This window comes from Dendrobium catenatum, unplaced genomic scaffold (assembly GCF_001605985.2).
Source record: "Dendrobium catenatum unplaced genomic scaffold, ASM160598v2 fragScaff_scaffold_1482, whole genome shotgun sequence".
In the NCBI taxonomy this organism is placed as follows: Eukaryota; Viridiplantae; Streptophyta; class Magnoliopsida; order Asparagales; family Orchidaceae; genus Dendrobium; species Dendrobium catenatum.
The window spans coordinates 1870044-1893843 of record NW_021319944.1 but is presented as its reverse complement, the minus strand read 5'-3'; the positions used below and the strand labels follow the sequence as shown (position 1 = coordinate 1893843).

At 34.8% G+C, this 23800-nt stretch overlaps 1 protein-coding gene across 4 annotated transcripts; it reads left to right on the top strand.

Annotated features, from left to right (window-relative positions):
* Nucleotides 1-1032: 1032 nt before the first annotated feature.
* On the top strand, nt 1033-19574 carry LOC110115784 (tRNA-dihydrouridine(47) synthase [NAD(P)(+)]-like). 4 transcript variants are annotated; one of them, XM_028700302.1, is made up of 11 exons: nt 1033-1152; nt 1257-1612; nt 3940-4056; nt 4175-4408; nt 9126-9390; nt 9488-9753; nt 11667-11939; nt 12062-12343; nt 12435-12555; nt 18834-19003; nt 19099-19574. In XM_028700302.1, exons 2-11 carry the CDS (start codon nt 1307-1309, stop codon nt 19195-19197), a joined length of 2133 nt encoding a protein of 710 aa, XP_028556135.1. In that variant the 5' UTR covers nt 1033-1152; nt 1257-1306; the 3' UTR covers nt 19198-19574. The 4 variants fall into 4 exon arrangements, with proteins under 4 accessions (XP_028556135.1, XP_028556136.1, XP_020704812.1 ...); XM_028700303.1 differs by having other exon boundaries at nt 1034-1174; nt 9491-9753; XM_020849153.2 differs by having other exon boundaries at nt 1034-1174.
* The last annotated feature ends 4226 nt before the right edge of the window (nt 19575-23800 follow it).

Below are 23800 nucleotides of genomic sequence, written 5' to 3'. Positions count from 1 at the left end.
TCACACACACCCATGCTTCACCTGAGCTTTCGAGCTTTGCCCCGCTTCTACTCTTCACCCATGCAGTCTTATGTCTTACGCCCTTAGCCCGCAATTTGCCACATTAATCGAGTTGCTTGATGAATAGTCAAGTCGAGCATACTTTGTATCAAACTCGAGCTTGAAGAATCATAATAGGCCTTAAATAATTATTTGAATGATTTGATGCAAATTTAGGAATTTTAATCAATATTTCTAAATTCAATTCCCAAATACATAAGTACAAATTTTAATATTTATCACATTCACAAGTAAAAATATTTTAAAATCTAATAAGTGAAAAAGAAAGAGGAAGAAAGTGGCTTTAATTTTTTTAGGGGATTTACATACATACTACTTTATATTATGCTATTTAGGGTATTTTCATAAAAAATGTATCTTGATCGGTCACGAATCTCAAAGCAAAATCAAGTTGAAAACTTCAAAAAATTAATTCGGGACCATTTGAACACCAATTTTACCAAACCTATAGTCGAACTGAACCCCTCGAAAATACAAACCAACAACACCAAATTTGACCCAATCTAAGCTCAAATAGATACAAAACAAAGACCAGAATCACATTTGGAAGGTTCAATCCATAATTTGGATTACCAAACAGTTTCCAAACGTGGCCTGCTTATAGTTGAATTGAGTAGCTCGACGAGACGAATCCAACCAGCCCAAGATCGACAAATTCTGATATCATTAAGAGATTCAAATGTACAATAAATGGTCCATGACCAAGAGAATTAACATCGACAGTACATTCAAACCACCACTAATTTATTCTTGATATTTCTCTAATTTATTGGTCATGTCATTCTTAAAAAATTATAAAATTGATCCCTCATTTCTCAAGAGAAGGAAAAAAGCTTTCTTTTCATCAGACATCTCATAAATTGCATGAGTGCAAGAAATAAAATAGTAAAGTAATAGACATGAGATATTAAAAATTTTAATATTAGATATTTAAATATATATATAAAGTGTTATTTATAACTCTTTTGCTGTGTGGAGGGAGGAGCTTCTGTCGGCTCAAAGAGGAAGGAGGAGACATGGCGGAGTCTGGCGAGGGTTCGGTCGAAGGAGGATAACAATCTGTCTCTGTACTAACAATCTGTATCTGCTCATGTTCGGCCAGATACGCCTAAATGTCCTACGATAAAATTTACTCTTTTTATATAAATTGTACTATTTTGAACACGATGTATGAAAAACCGCTTTTTCTGTTTCAGTTACAGCAAGTCCAAACCCTAGGGCCTGCCTCCTACCTCCTTCCTTCGCCATGGACATAATTCCCCTTGCCGAGTCAAATGAAACGGCAAGTCCAGACGATGGCTTCGATCCACTTGAAAAACCGTATCAGTCTCCACCCAAGTTACCCGTGGAACTTCGAACACCGGAGGATCTAATCGCTAAGGCAATTGCACCGGTAAAAATTGACTACCTCCGGCCGCCTCCTTCGAGAACGGCACTTACGGCCAAGGTTGAAGGAGGGGCCGACAATGACGCTACCGAGTGGAAGACTACTACTTCAGGCGTGATCAAGGAGAAGAAGTCTAAGCGGCAGCTTAAGAGGGAGCGGAAGCAGGTCGGTGCTGAAGAATCGCCTTCCTTTTTATCACAGTCGGTCATCTTTTATGTTTCTGCGTTATTTTTAGTTTTGCGGTCACTGGAAAGCAAGTTTTGAACTATTTCCATTCTAATTTAAGAACCAGTCGAAGCCTTTATTATTTGTATAGAGTAGAACAGGGAGAAAATGGACTACAATTTATTATAGCTGTTTTTATTCTATTTATAGATACAAATCTCTGTACTAACACTTATAATGAATACTGATAATTTCTCTAATATTATTTAGGCTAAAAATAACCTTTTTTATGATATGCAAGAATGCTTCTTCTGATCTTTTACAAGTGACATGCATCGCTAGTAGGAGAGAGAGAAAGAAAGCAGAAGCAGGCCAGAGCTGAAGGATAGCTTTGCTTGCTATTCTTCTATGCCACTCTTTTATCTTCTGTTTTGGTTTGAAAACCCATGCATTTAAGTTTTTAGGTCAACGGGAAGCACTTTCAAATTAGTTTTTCAAAGAATACTGTAGAATTTCAATTGTATGAATGATTTTTAGCATAGATAATTGAGACTTAGGCTTCGTTTGGGACTACTTTTTTACTGCTTTTTAAAATAGTTTTCTAGTATAAAAATTTAAACTTTTATACTAAGAAGTTGTTTTAAGAAGCAATAAGAAAGCCTCCCCAAATGAAACCTTAAGGACTGTTTCAATACAATAATATGTTATTTTAAACTCGAAATTTCTATGCAGGTTCTGTATAATTTACTAGTTACCTGTCATTAATGCTTTTATATTGAACCTCATTCTCTGTAGAACTGAATTTTGGTAATTGATCACTCAGGATGATGCATAACAGGGGTGGTTACATTTTGTTTCTTCATTGTTCTGGCTTCTCATGTGGAATCCCAGACCATTGTGGTTTCTGTGACCAATTTTTATTTTGAAGTTAAGATTGGTTGTTATTATTGTTTTTTATTACATCACAATATATGTATGAGTATGGTGATCTATAACCACATGGTCCATACACAATTTTTGCAAATGGAAATTAAAAAAAAAAGCAAATTAAGTTGTGTTCTTAAGTAAGAACTGCCAGTGGGTTACATTTAATTAAATGGTTCAATCTAAGAAATGGAGTTAAATGGTGAGTTGAGGCAGGGAGATGCTGTTATGAGCTCTTCCAAATCTTTCCAAAGGAGCGCAAATATTGGTGGTGTGTGATCAAGCACGTGATTCTTAAGAGCTTGTGGAACATTTGCATGGAAGTCTACAGAGAAAATGTTTTAAAATGAAATGCGAGGAATTATTTTTTTATAGGGAAAATGACATCCAATTTTGATGAATACCACATGCTTATGCCTTTCTTTGGATTTTCTCCTAACCATTTTGTGGTCTATGGTCTTAGATATGAGGTCATTGTATATTGTTTTAATTCTGGTTGTCAGAAGGCCTTTCCTTGTCTACATTTCTGAGCAATCAAGTCAGTTTACTTTTTTTGCATAACTTATTATCTATGCAATAGCGTTAGTACATCTTCATTGCCAGGACACAACAATAAGGCGTTGTGCTGCTTCTATTAGACAATAAGGTGGCATGTTGTGCGAATGTGTTATTTCTTGCATTTGATAATGATGTATTTTATATTTCTATTAGTATCTGTGCTTTATGTTCCATATCCTTTTGATTTCATGCATTATTAGTGGGCCATTTGGTGATGTTACTAGTATGAGTAGTATCACTACTTAGAAATATCAGGCAATCTTCTATACCATTTATGACAGTACGTTTGTGATAGATGTGTTGTGTGTATGTGTCTTGATTCAACTTGACCTATAGTTGCAAAAGGTGTAGTAGGCCTATCTTATTGCTGACATTGAAGTTTAGCCTTAATGCAATTTGGCATTGTAGTTTTATGCAATTTTCCTACTTTAAGTGTTGCAGAGATGAGGATGCTCAGGTGGATGAGTGGCTTTACTCTTAGAGATAGGATACGAAATGAGCATAACGTGAAAAGGTTGGAGTAGCTCCCGTGGAAGATAAGATTAGAGAGAGTTTCCTTAGATGGTTTGGTCACATAAAACGGCGGCTTTCCGATGACCCGGTTAGGGAAGTAGAGGTAGTAGATTTGACTTATGTTAAGGAAGGTAGAGGTAGACCTAAATAGTCTTGGTTAGAAAATATTAGAAATGATCTTTCTTTATTAGATTTAAACGAGAATTTGACTTTTATCAAGACACAATGGAGAAAAAGGATTCATGTAGCCGACTCCACGTAGTGGGACAAAGGCTTGATGTTGTTGTTGTTGTATTTGACTGTATTAAATTTCAAATTTACAATATATCCAGGAACAAAAGTCTGCACTTCATATTTGTTCTGAGGTTGCAAAAAGTGGTAAGGCAGATGGATGTCGTTTTGGTGAAAACTGCCGCTTTAATCATGATATTGCTGCTTTCTTGGCTCAGGTACATTTTTCTTGTAGCAAGCTCATATGATATTTGTTATCCCATTGATGCTTACCTACCTGGATTGCATCATGTTTTGTAATTTTAATGATGAAAATAATCGCAATCTTATGTGCAGAAACCAGCTGACCTTGAAGGGGTTTGTCCTTTTGTTACTTTTGAAGAGTTATGCCCGTATGGAATAACTTGTAGATTTTTTAATACACATAAGGAACATACTCCAGAAAGTTGTGATATTTCTAAGAAGAGCTCTGAGATTAATGTTCTAAAGAAAGATTTGCAAAAGCTTTTGTGGAAAAATAAATTTTCTTTTCCCATGGCAGATTATCAACTCAAAGTCCTGGGGCTAAAGGTATGCTAAATATTATGGAGTTTGATCAGCTTAGATTATTTGAAGTTTAAAGTATCTTAATTGATTGGAGTGCTCCCAGTTAACCTATTTTTTTTAATGTCAATAACTCGTTATTTTTTCTTCTGTTCTTTATAAAGAAGGTTCTTTGTGCTACTCTAATTTACATATATCTTTGAAGTGGATTTTTAAATCCAATCCTTATGATTAATCTTGCAATTATGACGATCAACTGATTTTATTGATCTGTATACTAAACTTATCTTTTCTCGCTGTAAATCGATCTCTCTCTCAACTTTTGGATCTTCTATTTGATGTGGACGATGCATCCACATAAAATTTTGATTTTTTCCTCTATTGGACTTAAACCAACTTCTGTATCAACTCCCTCTAAAAACATAAACAATGACTCTTTTTCTTCCTGGAAGACGTGATGATTAGTTGCAGTGTGGGCTCAGATTTTACATTTGCATATTTATTATGCTTGCCCGAGCACATGCGAATATTTCATTTTTAAAAAAGATTTGGAATTTAAGAATTGGTCGTGAGATTTCATTGAATTTGCACTTTTTTATGCATTTGTACAGCTTTTTTTCTGTTCTATGGTGGATTTGCACAACGAACGTGTATGTTTCATCATGCACTTGCACGATGCATCTAAACTTATCTCGGCGCACTTTGGCAATGCATTTGCATACTTGAACATTTATATGTTTCTTCTTGTGCTCGTACAATGCATTTGTATGTCCTAGGTACGCTTGCACTGTACCTAATAAGGGACGTGCAAAGAAGTTTCTCTTTTGGTGATTTAATATGTCTCGCGCACCTTATTTAAGTAGTCGTGCAACCCGTGAATTGCAATATTATGTTATTCTGTTTCTTTTTAAATGCATGTGTTCACGGGGTGTATGACATGTTTACGGGATGTGTACGAGTTTAATTTCTTTATTAGCTTGCATGTACGTTGCCTAAGGTCTCATATGCTTTATCTAAATAAATAAATATCATATGTAGATCCTCCTTATTCTCTCTATACTTCTCCATCAAACCTCTCAATAAATGTATATCTTCCATAGTAGACCTACTTGGCATGAATCCAAATTGATTTTGAGAAAAATTAGTATTACGCTGCAACCTGTGCTCCATAACTCTTGATGTAAACAAAAAGAAAAACAAACAAGTGCTCCAAAACAAGTTGGAGAACATTAGATACTTTAGGAGAAAAGAAACTTATAAACTAGGATAAATATGACATGACACATCCAAAAAAAAAAAAAACCTAACCAGGATGTAAGAAACTTTCAAAGACACGTAGCAAAGAAACAAATAAGCTACTTTCAACCTCAAATAAAAAAAAAAACAACTTACAGCTTGTAATAGAACTCTAGACACATCACAACTTATATAATTTTTTAGAAGAATGATACAAATGGAGTGATAACTTATGAAGAGAAGAAAGAAGATAGAAGTCCGAGACGAATTATAAGAAGAAGGGAGGTAGAAGACAATAGCTTGCAAGCTATTACAAAAACCATAGCTTTTATTTCCAAAAATTCTTCATTTTTCCATTCTCTAAACTGCAGCAAAATAGTCCCTATAAATAGGAAAAGGAACCCAATAGTCACCTAAAGCAGCCGCCCCATTCAGCCAACCAAAACAGAGAAAATAAACCCAGGAAAAAAGGCACAGCCAGCCCAAGAATCGAACGGATAAGCAACCCAACAGCCAGCCAGAATCGGAACAGTCAGGAGCCCAACAGACACCAAGGAAAGAGCACGACATGCTCAGGAACCGAACAACCAATTGCTCAAAAAAACAGCCCACAGTCAGTCATAACACCCCAAACACCAAATAGCCAAAGAAACATGGGTCAAGACCATTTAGCTATTTTCAACCTACTAACAAATGCCTATTAATCTAAATTTTGATTGCATCAATTCTCCCCTGGAGAGAGTTCTCATCTCCTGACGAGATCGAATTTGAACTTCCCTTACGTGTCGAATGAACCTTATCCAATTCCCGAATTAAAGCCGCGTACTTTCTTTGAATTTTTTCTCTTTCTTGTTTAAATTGGGCCTGAAGAAGTCGTTTTCTCTTCTCGTATTTTTCTGTACACTAGCTTATTCTCACATGAATTTTATATGATTCATTTTGAATCGGATCGATAGAACTATCTTGGGACAGAATCACAGAACCCAGTGGCTTGTTGGAATTCTTTTTTCAAGATTTGTTGGAAGATTTTCACCATCAACAGATTCAATGTCTTCTTAATGAGGTTCCATTATGATTTATTTTATTATTTTTTTTTATAAAGACAAAGACTCACACCCTAACCAAGGGCTCTGATACCAAATTGATGTAAACAAAAATAAAAACAAACAAGTGCTCCAAAATAAGTTGGAGAACATTAGATACTTTCGGAAAAAAGAAACTTTCAAACTAGGATAAATATGCCATGACACATCCAAAGCAAAAAAAAAAAAACTAACCAGGATGTAAGAAACTTTCAAAGACACATAGCAAAGAAAAAAACAAACTTCTTTCAACCTCAACTTACAACTTGTAATAGAACTCTGGACACAACACAACTTATAAAATTTTTGAGATGAAGGATACAAATAGAGTGGTAACTTATGGAGAGAAGATAGAAGTCCGAGACGAATTATAAGAAGAAGGGAGGTAGAAGACAATAGCTCATAAGCTATTACAAAACCCACAGGTTTTCTTTTAAAAAATTCTTCATTTTCCATTCTCTAAACTGTAGCAAAACAATCCCTATAAATAGGAAAAGGAACCAAATAATCATCCAAAGCAGCTGCCCCATTCAGCCAACCAAAATAGAGAAAATAAACTCAGGAAAAAAGCACGTCTAGCCCAAGAACCGAACGAACAAGCAGCCCAACAACTAGCCAGAATCAGAACAGCCAGGAGCCCAATAGACACCAAGGAAAGAGCACGACATGCTAAGGAACCGAGCAACTAATTGCTTAAAAAAACAACCCAAAATCAGTCACAACACCCCAAACACCAAACAACCAAAGAAACATGGGTCAAGCCCATTAAGCTAATTTCAGCCTACTAACAAATGCCCATTAATCTAAATTTTGATTGCATTAACTCTCTCCCATAGTTTTAAAGTATGACACATTAGGTTAATTCCTTTATAATTCGCACAATTCTGTGCATCACCTTTATTCTTAAAAATAGGAATCAACACACTCATTCTCCACTCATCTGACGTCTTTTGTCTTGAAAATAATATTAAAAAGTTTAGTAAACCATGAAATTCTTTCATTTCCTAAGCATTTTCACACTTCTATTTGAATATCAGCTGGTCCAACAACTTTTTCACACTTAATTTTCTTTAAAGCCTCTCTAATTTCGATTTTAATAATACATTGATAAAAATAAAAATCTTTATTTTCATTTAGGGTGTTAAGGTCACTAAAGTAAATTACATTCTCATAATCTTTATTGAAGAGTTTATAAAAATATCTCATCCACCTTTGAATATCCTCTTCTAATAAAAGTACTTTTTGATCTTCATCCTTAATACACTTCACTTGAACTAAATCATTACTACTATTATTTTTTTATTTGACTAACTTATATAGATATATTTCGGCCTCTTTAGTATCTAATATATTATTATAAATTATTAAAAGCTAAAATATTTGCATCGCATATTTCTTTCTTAGATTCCTTATGGGCCTCTTTATATCTTTCCCAATTATAAGAATTTTTACATCTAAATCAATTTTTATGACAAATCTTTATTTTTAACTTTTCTTGCACATTTTGATTCCACCGCTGACTATTTTTACTTATAGGAGCTTTTTATTTTGATAATCCAAGCATATCTTTTGCAACATTCTTAATATCACTAGTTACTGTTTCTCACTTGAAATTAGCTTCCTCATGCACAAACAAAATCTTAAGATCTAGTATATTACTTTTAAAATATTTTTATTAATATTCTTTAAATACCCACATTTAATCCTAGAACAACATTTTCTTGTTGTCCATTGTTCAAAAAATGGTTTGGTGACATATGTTGACCCCTCTGTTTTGAAGTGGAATGTTCTCAACCAGGCTAACCTGAAAACGTATGTAATTTTGTATTGCACTCCAATACAATAAAATGATTTCAATGAGCTTCATTTTGTATCTTTGCGAAGGTCATGTTCTCCACTTTACTTCTTTAGAAAGCAAATTCATCTTTTCCTAGTGAACAAGTGATGTTCATAATCACTCAAGAACAGTTTATGTTACTCTAACATTATACTCCGTGGGCCAATCTTAAGCTTCATAAACAAGGCCTTGTGTATATTCTCTCACAGTAATTGATAGAAAAGAATCATTCATAATCTAAGGATGACTGTTAAAACGGCATCATTGCATTTCCATGATCATTTACAGATTATCTTTTTTCTTTGAAAGATTCTTTCCCTTATTTTTTTCTATTACTTCCATTACTAAAATTTTCTTGTTTTACATTGGTTAATGAGTAAGCATGTTTTAAATTTCTTTCACTCTTTCTCTTGTTTACTTGGGCCTTTCTTGAGTTCAAGATTTCTGCCGCTATTTTTCTATGCTCTTTTAAAAATCTGTCTAAACTCAGTCAGTCAAACCCAAAGTTTTTTTCTTCCAGAGAGTAACTTCAAATATTGCGCTGTTTTATCTCTTTTGGTTACCATCTCTTTACAGTTGTGCATTGCAGGGGGGCAAAAGTACCAATTCAAAGGCAGGAAATGGTCAGTTGGATAACAATCCAGAAAATTCCGATGTTTTGAATGATCTTCATGCTGATGAAGTTGATGATACATGCATTTCTGCTGATGAAATAAGGCGTTCTCCATGCGAAGCTGCAGAAAAGGAGTTGTCAAGTGTTGTTTCTGGTTTTGATGAATCCAGACCTCTGAAGAAGGTAAAATCTCTAGTTGATGGACATGTTAAAGACAATTGGTCCTCTGAAGCCACTTATGGTGAGAATACAATTAATTTTCTCTCTACTGTTTTGATTTGTCTTCTTGAATTTTAGGTACCACTGGCTTTTAACTTACTCTTGTTTGGTTAATTCAGTAGGTACATCTGAACAAAGAAATGATCTTCCAGAAACAAATTTGCTTGATGGACGTGATGGTGCCTCAAGCATTAGACTTTGTTCTTCTATATCTGATTTGAACTTAAAACCTCATGCAAGGGAGAAAAAACTAATTGATTTTAGTAGAAAGCTGTACCTCGCACCTCTTACTACTGTTGGCAATCTTCCGTTTAGAAGGATCTGCAAAACACTGGGGGCTGATATCACTTGTGGGGAAATGGCTCTTTGCACTAATCTCCTGCAGGTATTTTTTTGTAATCCTTTCAATTGTATTTAGTTATTGCTAAAGCTTATCTGTTAAGTAAGTGATTTAGTTCTGTGTGCTTGTAAGAATGATAGCTGAAAGACCACTTGGATATCTAGCCAAATTTTCATTTTTCTTATTCTAGTATTGCTGTTGTCTTAAAATTGAATGGACAATACACATGCAGGCATGATAGTAACACACAGTTACTAGCATTTCTTACCTGAAGGATGGTACTCTATGATGCACGGACACGGACACGGCGACACGGACACGACACGGACGATAGCTGAAAGACCACTTGGATATCTAGCCAAATTTTCATTTTTCTTATTCTAGTATTGCTGTTGTCTTAAAATTGAATGGACAATACACATGCAGGCATGATAGTAACACACAGTTACTAGCATTTCTTACCTGAAGGATGGTACATTGGTACTTCGGTTGACATTCTAAAATCCAACTGCCTTTTTTGACCTGTCATACTAGTTGCTTCTGTTATAAAATGTTTTAAAATTATAGCAAAATATATTTTAGTTTATTTTTGCTTGGCTTATTGTTCTTTTCTTGCACACAATGACATCTCTACTTCTATTTCTACGGATTTAGTTTCAATACTTTGCCAAATGATGTGTGCCCCATTTATATTCCATTAACAAGTAACTAGTAGCATGTCTTAAGTGCACATAGTAATGTTATTATTTGAAATAATTTACTTTTATAATACTTTGAGATAGATTTTTTTTTTTTAATTATCAATTTAACTTCCATTGTCATTCTTCTATGACGCGAAAAGATTATCACCAACAATATATAGTTAACTAACTTTTGGTCGTTTCCTTTAAGATGCCTAATTTCAAAAGTTTATTCTAAGTTTTTTTTTTTCTTAATGTTTGTAAAAGTATTCCAAAGTTTAAATATAAATAGTAGTAAAGCACCATTGAAACACTGAATGCGAATAATTTGAGGATTTTAGCAGATGCTACTGTATACTTTATTGTTCCTTTAAATGATTTGGATTCATATAACAATGGAGTGAATAATTGATAGAGCTCATTAGAAATTTAGTTGTGCTAGTTTGATATCTCTTCATTATAATAAAATTATTATCAGCCCGTCTTGCAAAATTTTTAATTTGGAATGAGCGCAATTGTTAGGCCAAATATATGCAACTCTAAACGCAGAAGAGTTATGTTCTATTACTTGGACCTTCATTACTGATCAAAGTATTTGAATCTAATTAAAATACATTTTTTATAAGTAATAGCTTAATTACTATTTCAATTAAGGTTTTAAATAAATTAAAAAATAAAATTTAAATTTCATTATCTTGAGAATTGTTTGATGAAGCCATGCATGCTCTTTGATGCATTAATCTCTCATTGCATTTTTTTGCTGCATTATATGAAGCACAATTTCTCTTTTCTTTATTTTTTTTCATCAACATTTATATTGGCATATCTTCTCCGGCTATATTCTCATCTACATTTAGCTCTCATTAGTAACATTCATAAAAAAATAATAATAATAATAATAATAACCTTAAACTTATAATAATCTATGAGGAGAAACTAGAAGAAGTTCACAAAAAAAAATAAAAAAAACCTATTCACATCTTCACATTCAGGTGAAAAAAGGAGATGATCAAATGGTTATAGATCAAACACTTTTTAAGATCTCTAATAAAAATGTGTTAGGATTTTATTTTAGTGGGTCATCATTAATAGTGGTATATAAAAGTAAAAAATGGATGAGTGTCCATGATCTTTCTATTATGAGCCTTTCAATGCGTTATTCCCAGGCCACATTTAATACAGACATTAATCTTTACTTAATGTAGGTTTACAAATCTATTTAAAAAAAAAAAGATAAATCTACATGTGACATGTTACTGATGCATTGTGATGACATAGGGTCAAGCTTCTGAATGGGCATTACTAAGGAGGCACTCATCAGAGGACATTTTTGGGGTACAAATTTGTGGAGCTTATCCAGACTCTGTAGCTCGCACTGTTGAACTTATAGATCAACACTGTGAAGTTGATTTTATTGACATAAATATGGGGTGCCCTATTGATATTATAGTGAATAAAGGAGCTGGTTCTTCTCTTCTTACGAAACCCATGAGGATGAAGAGCATTATTCAAGCAGCCAGTGGAACAACTGTGGTGCCATTAACTATCAAGGTTGATCCTTCTATCTCAATAAGCCTTAAGAGAAAAAAGTAACATCACCATTTTTAACTTGCATATTTCTTCGAAGTTCCTTAATTTTATTTTAAACTATACTTTTTTTTGTCTGATTAAAGGTTCGAACGGGGTTTTTTGAAGGAAGAAATCGAATTGATTCACTTATTTCAAATATTTATGATTGGGGAGCGGGCGCAATAACTGTACATGGTCGCTCAAGGCAACAACGGTATAGCAAGCTTTCTGACTGGAATTATATTTATCAGTGCACAAATAAAGCTCCTGCTGATCTTCAAGTGCTTGGAAATGGTGATATATTTTCCTATTGTGACTACAACAAGCACATGTCCGACTGTCCTGAACTTTCTACTTGCATGATTGCTCGTGGTGCTTTAATCAAGGTTTGTTAACTCTGCGTTCATTTGTTCTGTGTTAAATTTTGCGGTCAGGTTTTTAGAGATTTATGATGATTTTAATCCTTTTTTTCTTCAGCCTTGGATATTTACTGAAATTAAGGAACAAAGACACTGGGATATCAGCTCAAGCGAGCGGCTAAATATCATCAGAGATTTTGTGAATTTTGGTCTTGAACATTGGGGTTCTGATACCAAAGGTATGATGACCTGGTGCTTACTAACAAATTTTATCAGTGTGGAATAAAATTAGATTCATGGATATGAGGTCAATTAGATTATGTGAACGATGCCATTTTAAGGTACATGATTTTTAATGAAATTAAATAATGTAATGGGGAAATCACACAAACAGGATTTGAAATTCACAGTTTGAAAGAGGAAAATTAAATAATTATTCATGATCAAGAAAATATGAAGAATTCTTTCGAAAGGATAATTTAAGGATCAATTAAATTTAGAAAGTTCAACAAGTTGTAATGGGTTTTACTAAAATTAAGCACACTTGCAAAGACCAATAACAAGTTATTTATAAGAAAAGAGAATAATAAAATTGTTCATCACAATAGAGAAAAATTAGGCTTCACTTTGGAATAAGGAGAGATTTCTCTCGAAAATTGGTTGTTGCACTTACATCGCACTCCAAGAAATCAACATCCAAGTATCTAAATAAGATTAAAAGAAAATCAAAAAATTTATTAAGTTAAGAAGTTCTATGATGCGGTTGGCAACAGCCCAACTGCCCAGGTGGGGCCCATGACCTCCTTTATCACCTATAGGAGAAGAGGCTTTGGGCGTGAACTCTTTGGGAAAGGTATAAGGGAATTTTATTAGGGGATTTGGGCAGTTTAAGGGGGAATTTTCTCACCAGTTGGACTGATCTACTGCTACCCCTTCCTTGGATACCACATGCCCCAAGTATTCCACACTAGCTTGCGCGAAGCAGCACTTCTTCAAGTTAGCCATCAACTGGTGCTCCTGGAGAATCTCTAACACCTTCTTTAAGTGTCCCCAATGCTCCTCCTCTGTTCTGCTATATACTAAGATGTCATCGAAGAATACCAACACAAATCGCCTAAGATACTGTTTGAAGATCTTATTCATGAGTGCCTGGAACATGGCTGGGGCATTGGTGAGGCCAAAGGGCATCACTAGGAACTCATAGTGGCCCTCATGAGTTCTAAAGGCGGTCTTGGGCACATCTTCTTTTTTCATTCGTATCTGGTGATATCCTGATTTCAAGTCAATCTTGCTGAAAATCACTGTTCCACTCAACTCATCCAGAAGTTCATCAATCACTTGTATGGGAAACTTATCAGGTACAATTTCCTTGTTGAGTGCGCGGTAGTCTACACAGAAACGCCAGCTGCCGTCCTCACCAATAGAACAGGACTAGAGAATGGGCTAGTGTTGGGCCTGATGATCCTTGCTTCCAGCATTTCTCTAATCTACTTTTCTATTTCATCCTTCTGAAACTGAGGGTAACGGTAAGGTCGTATGTTGATAGGTGATACTCCCTCTCTTAATGTGATTGCGTGCTCCTGTTCCCTGGGTGGTGGCAACCCTATAGGTGGTTGAAAAACCTCCTCGAATTCTTGGATCAAAGGTTGCACAGAGAGGGGTATATGTCTCCCCCTTCCTCCACACTCACTCCCTCTAATCTGTGTAATTCCACCAAATAGCCTTCCCCCTCGGCCTGAATTGTCTTGATTAGGGATTTAAGAAAAACCCCTGCCTTGGTCAGCCCTGCATCACCTTGAATCACCCTCTTCCTTCCATCCTTCACCAACTCCATCCGCAGAGTGCCTCAATTGACCTTGGTTTCTCCCAATGTCTGCAACCACTTCATCCCTAGGATGACATTCGTACTCCTCAATTCTAGGGGAAGGAAGTCTTCCTTCACCTGTATGCCTTGGATTTTCAGCACCATCCCCCTACACTCCTCTTCCCATTTCTACCTTTCCCGTGCCCATCATCACTCCATAGCCTCCAATATCTACTAACTTCATCCCCAGCAGCTCCACAATCTGGGTGGAAATGAAATTGTGGGTTTCCCCACTATCTATCAACACCACGACTCCACGGTCAGCTATCTCTCCCTTCACCTTCATAATGTGACTCGGAGTGAATCCCACTACGGAGTTGAGAGAGACTTCTGCCACATCCAGATGCATCATTTCCTCCACCTCAGAATCGCTTCCCCCTCCCTCTTCGTCTTCCTCGTCTTCACAAACGAGGAGAACTTGAAGAGTTCGATCCTTGCACTTATGCCCAGGCATGTATTTTTCATCGCATCGGAAACACAACCCCTTTGCTCTCTTCTCTTGAATTTCCTTCTCTGTAAGCTTCTTGAACTGCCCCCCATTTCCTCCTCCTGTTGCTTTTTCCTTTGGAACTTCTTTCATCCCTCCACTGGATGCTTCTTTAGGGGCTAGGTGGGTAGTCGTCCACCTGTAAGTGCCTCCTGAGTTGCTATTCCTAGCTCCCTTCTCCAGATTCTTTTGATTTTCAACAAATTGTGTAGGCTTCATGGCCTCCCCCAGGTCCCTGGGCATCAGGACCTTCACCACTGCTTTGATATCAATTTGATAGGAAATACTCGAATTCAAGTATCTCCTAATCCAAACCAGTCAGAAATGATGACCAAACTGCTGTTGGCTGCAGGAAAACAGCAGTTTTTGTGAGGAAAACAGTGAAAACAAAGGAAAAACTTGAGATAAATCACTCCAAATGCTTGATATTGATGGTAGATGCAATAGAAAACAATAAAGATATAAGAGATCCTCTATTCGAGAGGAGGATCCACTCTCCCAATCTCTAGAAAACGATCTAGAGCCCTAGCCACAACAAAACAACAAGAGAACTTTTTAGAAAAATAACACATAACCCTAACCTTAGCCTTTACTTCCTACTTAGTGCATACAATTCAAAATTAATACAAAAGGACCTAATTACCCTTATTTCTCTTCCTTTTGGCTCCAAGATTGTATTTGAATCTCAAGTGGACCCCACCCTTTCCCCCCTCTTTGAAGCCGCTGGCCCCTTCTGCTGTAAACAAGCCGGCCCGACCCAGGGGGCTGGGCTGGCTGGACCGGTCCAAGGAGGACCGGTCTAATAGGTTTATGTTATGTTTTGAATTTCTGTAGCAGTTTTTGTTAGATTTTATGGTTCCTAATAGCTGCCAGGAATCGTGGGAGAGACGATTCACCTCTCAAACAGTGAATCAACTTGTATCTTGTTTTATTTTGATTAGAAATTAGTAAAAACAACTCTCTTGGTGTTATTTTTAGATCTATTTGGAGCAAATTGTTGTTTTTTATATTGCTATGTGTTGTTTTGATCATAAAGTCCTTTCAAACTGATATAAGAGCAAGATTCGGGACCTATGACGCCGAAGAAAGTGGATGCTTTGGAAGAGAAACTAGAAGGAGAAGTTTGTCAATTCAAATATGAAGTTGAGGGAAGGATTTCATCTATGGAAGGAAGGTTTTCTAACTTAGAGGATATGATGAAGAAAATATTAGAGCTTTACACCCAAACGACAACATCGGAGGCCAGGGCACTAGCAAGTGGGGGAAACCCCAGTATCAACATAAAGAGGAATAATCGAGAGGTAGAAATCTTGAGCGACAGGAAAAATATGCAACCATTGGATCCATAAGCCCTGCTCTCACATAGGCAATTGTAGCTATTGGCGCTAGGCACTAGGATTCGTATACTCCACAAAGGTCTCAACTGCTACTTGATGAGGGCGTCAGAGGTAGAAATCTTGAGCGACAGGAAAAATATGCAACCATTGGATCCATAAGCCCTGCTTTCACATAGGCAATTGTAGCTATTGGCACTAGGCATTCATCATTGGATCCATGAAGCCCTGCTCTCACTTGATAAGTCTATGGGGATGTTATAGATTCGTATACTCCACAAAGGTCTCAACTGCTACTTGATGAGGGCATCAGATTTCGACATGTATACCATCAGGAAAAATATGCAACCATTGGATCCATAAGCCCTGCTCTCACATAGGCAATTGTAGCTATTGGCACTAGGCATTCATCATTGGATCCATGAAGCCCTGCTCTCACTTGATAAGTCTATGGGGATGTTATAGATTCGTATACTCCACAAAGGTCTCAACTGCTACTTGATGAGGGCATCAGATTTCGACATGTATACCATCGCCAGAGACGCCGATCGACGGCCTTGATTCAGAGCCTTTATTTTTGATGCTTTAGTTTCTTTTTCATGACTTTATTTCACGTTTTCCTTTTGTACCCCTATGAGGGAATTAGTGTTATTTTACCGATCTTGCTAATTTAGGTGTAAGCTCTTGCCTAAGTGTAGTTGAACTCTAAGATCTCTAGAAAAGTCTCAATTGTGAACAATATTAAGTTTGATATTTCATCACTTAAACTATATTTTATTAAGCTTCTAAATTCAATTACTGGTTTCACATCACTACTGGAAACAAATGAGGGAGCTTGGGCGGCTGAACCATGGGAATCTGTTTGGATCAGCTGAGCAGCTTGGGGCAGCTGGGCAGAGGGAGCTAGGGCGAAACCATGGGCTGCTGTGTCCACGTTCTTTTTAATTCTTCGATGATAAACTTTCATTTCTATATTGTTGTCTTTCGTGCTCTTCCAAATATCTAACCCAATCATTGCATTGTTCTTGCACTGTTTTCTTGTCCAGTTGATTGTTTAGACATTGGATAATTTAATTTCATGACATCTTTTATGCGGATAAACTTGCATATCTCCATTCATATGCTTTCATTTTTTTTTCAATTTAGATTATTTTTTTTTTCAGAATTAATACATAATTATAGTTTTCTTTGTCATGTCTTAGGTTCGATTTGGAAATTATAATTTATTGTCTTCGTCAAAAAGAAATAAGGAGTCTAATGAGGCCAATGATGATGATCGTCATTTTCATTTAAAAAATCCTAGAAGTATAAGGCATCATTGTTTATTGGAGCAATTTCAAGGACGGGAGTTTTGGTCAAAAGCTCTATAGTTTCTACTGATTTTTGATTGGAAGTCAGGAGTTATATTTGAAACTTGATAATTTCGCTCAAAACTTCCTAAGACCCAAACATTTTGTGTATGTTCAATGTGTTTTTACTTGGGCCATTATTATATAATCATTTTATTTCATTATTGTATGCTAAAACTGATAAAGCTATCAAATTGTTGGAACTAAGACTTTAATTGTCCCAAATGGTACTCAAAAACAAAATTTTAATCCTTATTTGAACTTAGCCATCTGACTAATGCTATTCAAAAGAAAGTATTATTTACCACATGGTTTGTCACACTCTGAGTTTGGATGGTTGTACTCAAAAGAAAAATTCATATACAAATAATATAAACAAGACATATAATAGCAAATAATAGAAAGTAAATTAACATGTTATTATATTAATATGAATCATAATAGGATACATCAAGGAAGTATGATTAATAACATAAAAAAAAAAAGAGAAACTGAAAGAAACAACTGTAGAAATAAAATTATGAAACCCAAAAGAAAAACGACTAAGAGTATCACATAAAATTAATATACCAAATAAGATCCTACTATTGATGTGTTTGCTTCTGTTGTGATGCTCCATAAAATTTATTAAAGCATACTTGACAATGATTTGGGAATATAGTATGAACAATTAAAGGGCACAAATAATTATATAACAGTAGACAATTAGTGTCAGCGTATCCTTAGGTTAAATTAATATTGGCATGTCACATGTCTTAAGGCATATTTAGAAATGGTGATGTTCATGATATTCTACCATATCTATATGCAATCATATTGTGTATTGTATTATACCTTTACATATAACTCAACCGTCATTTATCATTTTCACTTTATATATGTTTATATATTTATAATGATTTTTTTTATAGTCGTCACTATGTGATCTTGTCAGTCCGACTAGTCAATATCAGAAAGGGTTCTTCTAATCTATTTACAACTATAGAGGCATACAATTTTTACATTTTTCAAATTATTTGAGATCCAATCAAAAGTGAGACTTAACTCGAAGGTCCTCCAAACAAAAACCTAATTTAATATCTAAAATCATATTATAGACTAAACACGTGGAAACATAAAACTTAATCTACCGAAATTCGGAATACCATAAGATCAAATATGGTCTTCAATGCATAAATTTTGATTTGTATATATCCATCATCTACATAAGGTTTTTTTACGTGGATATGAACTTGGTGGTTATGCTGTGACCTTGTTGGAGTCATTCGTTTGATAGGAGATTCAAGGCTTTGGCTTCATTTGGGACGACTTTTTTACTATTTCTTGAAGCAGTTTTTTAGTACAAATTTTTTTTATTTTTTAACTAAAAAGCTGCTTTAAGAAGCAGTAAAAAAACCATCCCAAACGAAGCTTTATTCTATCATTTTTCTACTTGCGCAAGCTTTACCATTCAGCTATTCCAGATTCTAATTTTTCTGTACAGGTGTTGAAACAACCAGACATTTTCTGCTAGAGTGGCTCAGTTACACCCATAGGTATATTCCAGTTGGTATTTTAGATGTTATCCCACAGCGTCTTAATTGGAGGCCACCAAGCTACTTTGGTAGGGATGACCTTGAGACCTTAATGGCTTCCGACTCTGCTGCAGACTGGGTATGCAGTCTAACTCAGAAAATTTATTAAATACAACTTGCTATTTTATGAATGATTATAATCCCTAAAGCTTAATATAATTACTCTCCTCGCAGATTAGGATATCCGAAATGCTGCTTGGCAAGGTTCCAGAAAGCTTTACTTTTGCACCAAAACACAAATCAAATGCTTATGATACAGCTGAGAATGGCTGATATTGCTTTTTGCACAGCTGAAAGATGATTATTGTAGGCATCACCTTGCCCAGTCTGGCTGAAGGAGATTTCTGAAGTATATTTGTTTGGCAACCTTCATCCTCGACACAAGCAGAAGTCTCGCTCTTAGTTGTGGTATTAGGTTTCGTTTGGGACGACTTTTTTATTGCTTTTTAAAATAGAGTTTTAGCACAAAAAATTTAATTTTGTACGAAAATTATGTTTTAAGAAGCAATAAAAAAATCGTCCCAAACAAAACCTTAGTGTGCAGGCGCTCTAATTTGTTGTACTGAATTGCTTGTATTTAAATTTTAACTGAAATTGCACACATTATCAAGAGTTTAATCTTATAAATTGTTCATTAATTTATCAAAAAATGGGCAGATGCATAAATGTTAACCTAATTTATTCATTGAAGAACAGTTTCATATCTGCTTTTGGGAGCTTTTGGCTTCATTTGGGATAGCTTTTTTATTGATAAAAATTAAAATTTTTGTACTGAGAAGCTGCTTTAAGAAGCATAAAAAAAAGCCGTTCCAAACGAAGCCTTTATCTATAACAAAGGCTATATTTTGTGGGAAATTGGAAGCAATGCATTTTATATGTACACGAACAAGGATGGAACATTGCAGATATTTTGTACAGCACAGAGAATATTCCAACAAAAAATATAATAAATAAATAATCAGTTAAAAGCTTATATTATTTTACTTACAAATTAAATTCAATATGAAATTCATCTGATAAAACATTTGGGTGGGTCGGGTCTGTTGGGTTGGTGTGGTTTGGTAATGTATGATTGACCTAATCCCTCAACTAGTTTGAGACAATTTAGAGGAATTTTGCTTCTCTATTTATATTTAATTTCTATTAAACAAATTCTTCACCTAAAATTTGAAGCTGTAGTTTCAACTCATTGTTTTGTAAAAAAAAAATGTTTAAGACTTCATTTGAGATGATTTTTTTATTATTTTTTAAATAATTTTTAATATAAAAAATTAATTTTTTATATTGAAAAGATATTTTAAAAAGCAGTAAAAAAATAGAGGCTTTGTTTGAGCCGTTTTTTTATTCCTTTTTAAAACAGCTTTTTAGAATAATTTTTTTTAATAAAAAAATTATTTTAAGAAGCAATAAAAAAATCATTCGGAGTTTAAGTATTGTCTCTAACATTCATTGAAACTATCTTCAGCGGGAAATTATTGTGTACGCAGTCCGAACGCAGGGATAGGTTCGGATGCTGCGTATTTACTGTTTATTTGTTGCGTATTTTTTGTTATTTAATTTTTTTCTACGATATTTTTTGCGTATTTATTGTGTATTTAGTGAGTATTATTTATTTGTTATTTTTTGGCACAAAAAAATTTTGTATAAAAAATATGCAATAAATAAGCAATAAATACGCAGCATCCGAACGCGTTCGGATTACGTACACAATAATTTCTTCAGCGGAGGTTCTGGAACCCTATTATTTCAACTCCATTTGCCATCCTCCACCTTCCATTAACCATGCTGATGAGCTATGGTTGCCAATTTTCAATGAAGGTGAAGTATTTTGAGGTTATCGTGGCCAGTTCTCTAGAAGATGTGACATATTTTATATTATTTAGAAAAATGGGTTAGATGTTTTGACCTAATTTTGATCGGCTAAAAATTAATATATGATATGTGAAAGTTGAAAAAAAAAGAAAAAAAAAATGATATGTGATACAAAATATTTTTAAGTGAATGCTTCATTTTTAATATTTTATTATTTTGTTGAATATTTAGAATTTATTTGGGATGACTTATGACTATAATATTTTATAAAGTTAGTTGTACAGTTATTATTGAGAAAATAAGTTTATGATTATGATTATAGAGAATAGTTTTTCACCAAATAAAAATTTGAAAAACAATAAAAATGTAGCAAGTAGTAGTTAAATGAAATTGTGATTGGTATTAAAAAACAAAGCAATAAAAAAACTGTTCTAAACAGGAAAAATTATTATGTGCCTTGTCCGGACGCGTCCAAGGGCAATCCAACCTATACAAAACCCAATGCATTATGTTTTTGATGACATGGCGCGCCCAAATGGACCATGATGACTGCCCGACAGAGATCACCAATGTTAGGTTATAAATAAAATTTATATTTCTACTACAAAACTATTCAAAAGTTGACATTTTCAGTTGAAAGATCATAAACTTAACCAAACAATATTGAATAATTGACATTATAATTATATATATATATAGTATATAATAAATGTTATTATATATAGAAAATTGAAAATTTTTGCATTGATAAATTTCAACGAAACAGTTTGTTGCAGTTGAAAAAAAAATTACAAACAACTTCAAGAGAATGAGGCTACCATCATAGCAGATTCCTAGTAAAAAAAAAAAAAAAGTAAATAACATTTGTTGCGTGCAAGGTTATGTCGATAGAAAAATAGAATTTTTGTCTTTGACATGGCCAAATTTTGGCACATAATATAACAGAAAAACAAAAAATCTTTAAGCGAAAAAACTTCGAGGAAAAGAAAATTATAAGGGCTTATTTAGTCAGAACTTTTTTACTAATTTAAGGTTTCATTTGACATAGCTATCAGATCATAATTATACATAATTTTTATTTGATCATTACTTTTTATTGCTTTAAAAAAATTATTATAAGAAATTGTTTTCTACAACAAATGAAGGACGGCCCTAAGTCCGACGGCGGTTGTCGGCTCGGCGAAGGTCCGACGGCGGTGGCGGTTTGGCGGCTGGTGGCGGTTCGATAGTCAAGCTGAAGTCCGGCGGTGGTCGGCAGCAGGGCGGTGGTCCGATGAAGGTCGAACTGATGTCCGACGGCGGTCGTCGGCCGGCGAAGGTCCGGCGGTTGTTGGCGTCCGGGTGAAGGTCCGACTGCAGTCATTGCCGGACGAAGGTCCTTCGGCGATCGGTGGCCGGGCGGTGGTCCAACGAAGGTCAGGCTGAAGTCCGGCGGCATTTGTCTGTCGAGGCAAGGTCCGGCAGTGGACAGCGGCCGAGCGGTTGTCTGACGAAGGTTGGGCTGCAGTCGCGGCGGGTTGGCTGTCGGGCGGTGGTGCTAGAGCTCTTGAATATTCAGAGCTCTCTTGAATATCTAGCCAAAGGTCCCCTTCATTTAGAGAATGAGGGTCTATTATAAAATTTTCATGAGTAATACACCCCGTAAATTTAGAGAAGATTCGGTGCAGGTTCGGAGTGCTCCATCGGATGGCTCATACTGATTCCCCGATTGTAGAGAGTTTTTTAACTGTTTAAGTGGCTTAACGATGTCAAAATTCAGAGATCTTTGGGCTCGTTGGATTCATCTCGCCGAGCCAATCGATTGGACTATAAGCATGCTATATTTGGATATTATTTATCATCCAAATAATACTTTGACCCTTCAAAATGTGGTCCGGGCTATAAGCATGCTATACTTGACCCATTTGGGCTTGGGTTAAAGTATTATTTGACCCTTCAAATGATCGATTGGACTATAAGCATGATATACTTTGTCCCTTCAAAATGTAGTTCCAAATGAGCTGATCGATTGGTCCAAATAATACTTTGACCCTTCAAATAATATTTTGGTGTTGTTTGGTTTGTCTATTTGAGATGTTCAGTTTGGCTATAGATTTGTCGAAATTGGAATTCATATGATCCAAATTTAATTTGAAAGTTTTCAACTTGACTATGCCTCGAGATTCGTATTCGATCAAAGCAAATTTTTTTAGGAGAGAATCAGTATATAAACATAGTTGTTAGGTAGAGGATGAATATAATAATTATAAATAAATTTATAGGAGTTAGAAAGAGTGCGAGCTAGAGCTTGCATGAGTTAGACAAAGAAAAATTTATCTTCATATTTTTAACAAAGAAATCACAATGCATTAAAGTCTAAGAAAACATATTAAACCTATTTCTCCCCCAGAGAAGGAAAGATATTAGATTAAAACACACACCAAAAAAAAAAAAAATTTCTCTCGCTTCTCATTGTAAAAGGTAGAATTATTGGCTCATAAAGTTTTGCTTCAAATATTGTATTTTTAGAAAACCGAGAGTTTTTTAAGGACTTGTGATTTTTAACGCGCAGACTCTCTGAGAGTTTTATCAGAAAAAAAAAAAAGATTAAAGAGAAATGCTATGCTAAGAAGATAAACTAATTTAAACTTCAATCACGACAAATTTAATTAAACGAGTCACCAAAAATACCCAAATAAAAATATATGACATTCTCTTCTCTTTATTTTATTTGTTCAAGTAAGAAAATAGATGACTAGTATATACATGGAACAAAGTATATAATTATTAAATACCATCTAAAAAGGTCATGAATACACTAATAAATACTAATTTAATCAAACTAAAAAAATTATCCACGTATATAGACGCAAATCACATGTTCAAAAGCCAATTCATAAAAGTTAGCTAAACCAACATTTTTTCTGAACATATATTGGCCAATTTACTCTTGAAGCTATTTCTTGATCAAGCAAACTGTGGCGAGCACCAGAATATTTAAGGTTTGCTTGAGATGACTTTCTTACTACTTTTTAAAGTAGATTTTTAATGGAAAAAATAGAAATTTTTTGTACTAAAAAACTGC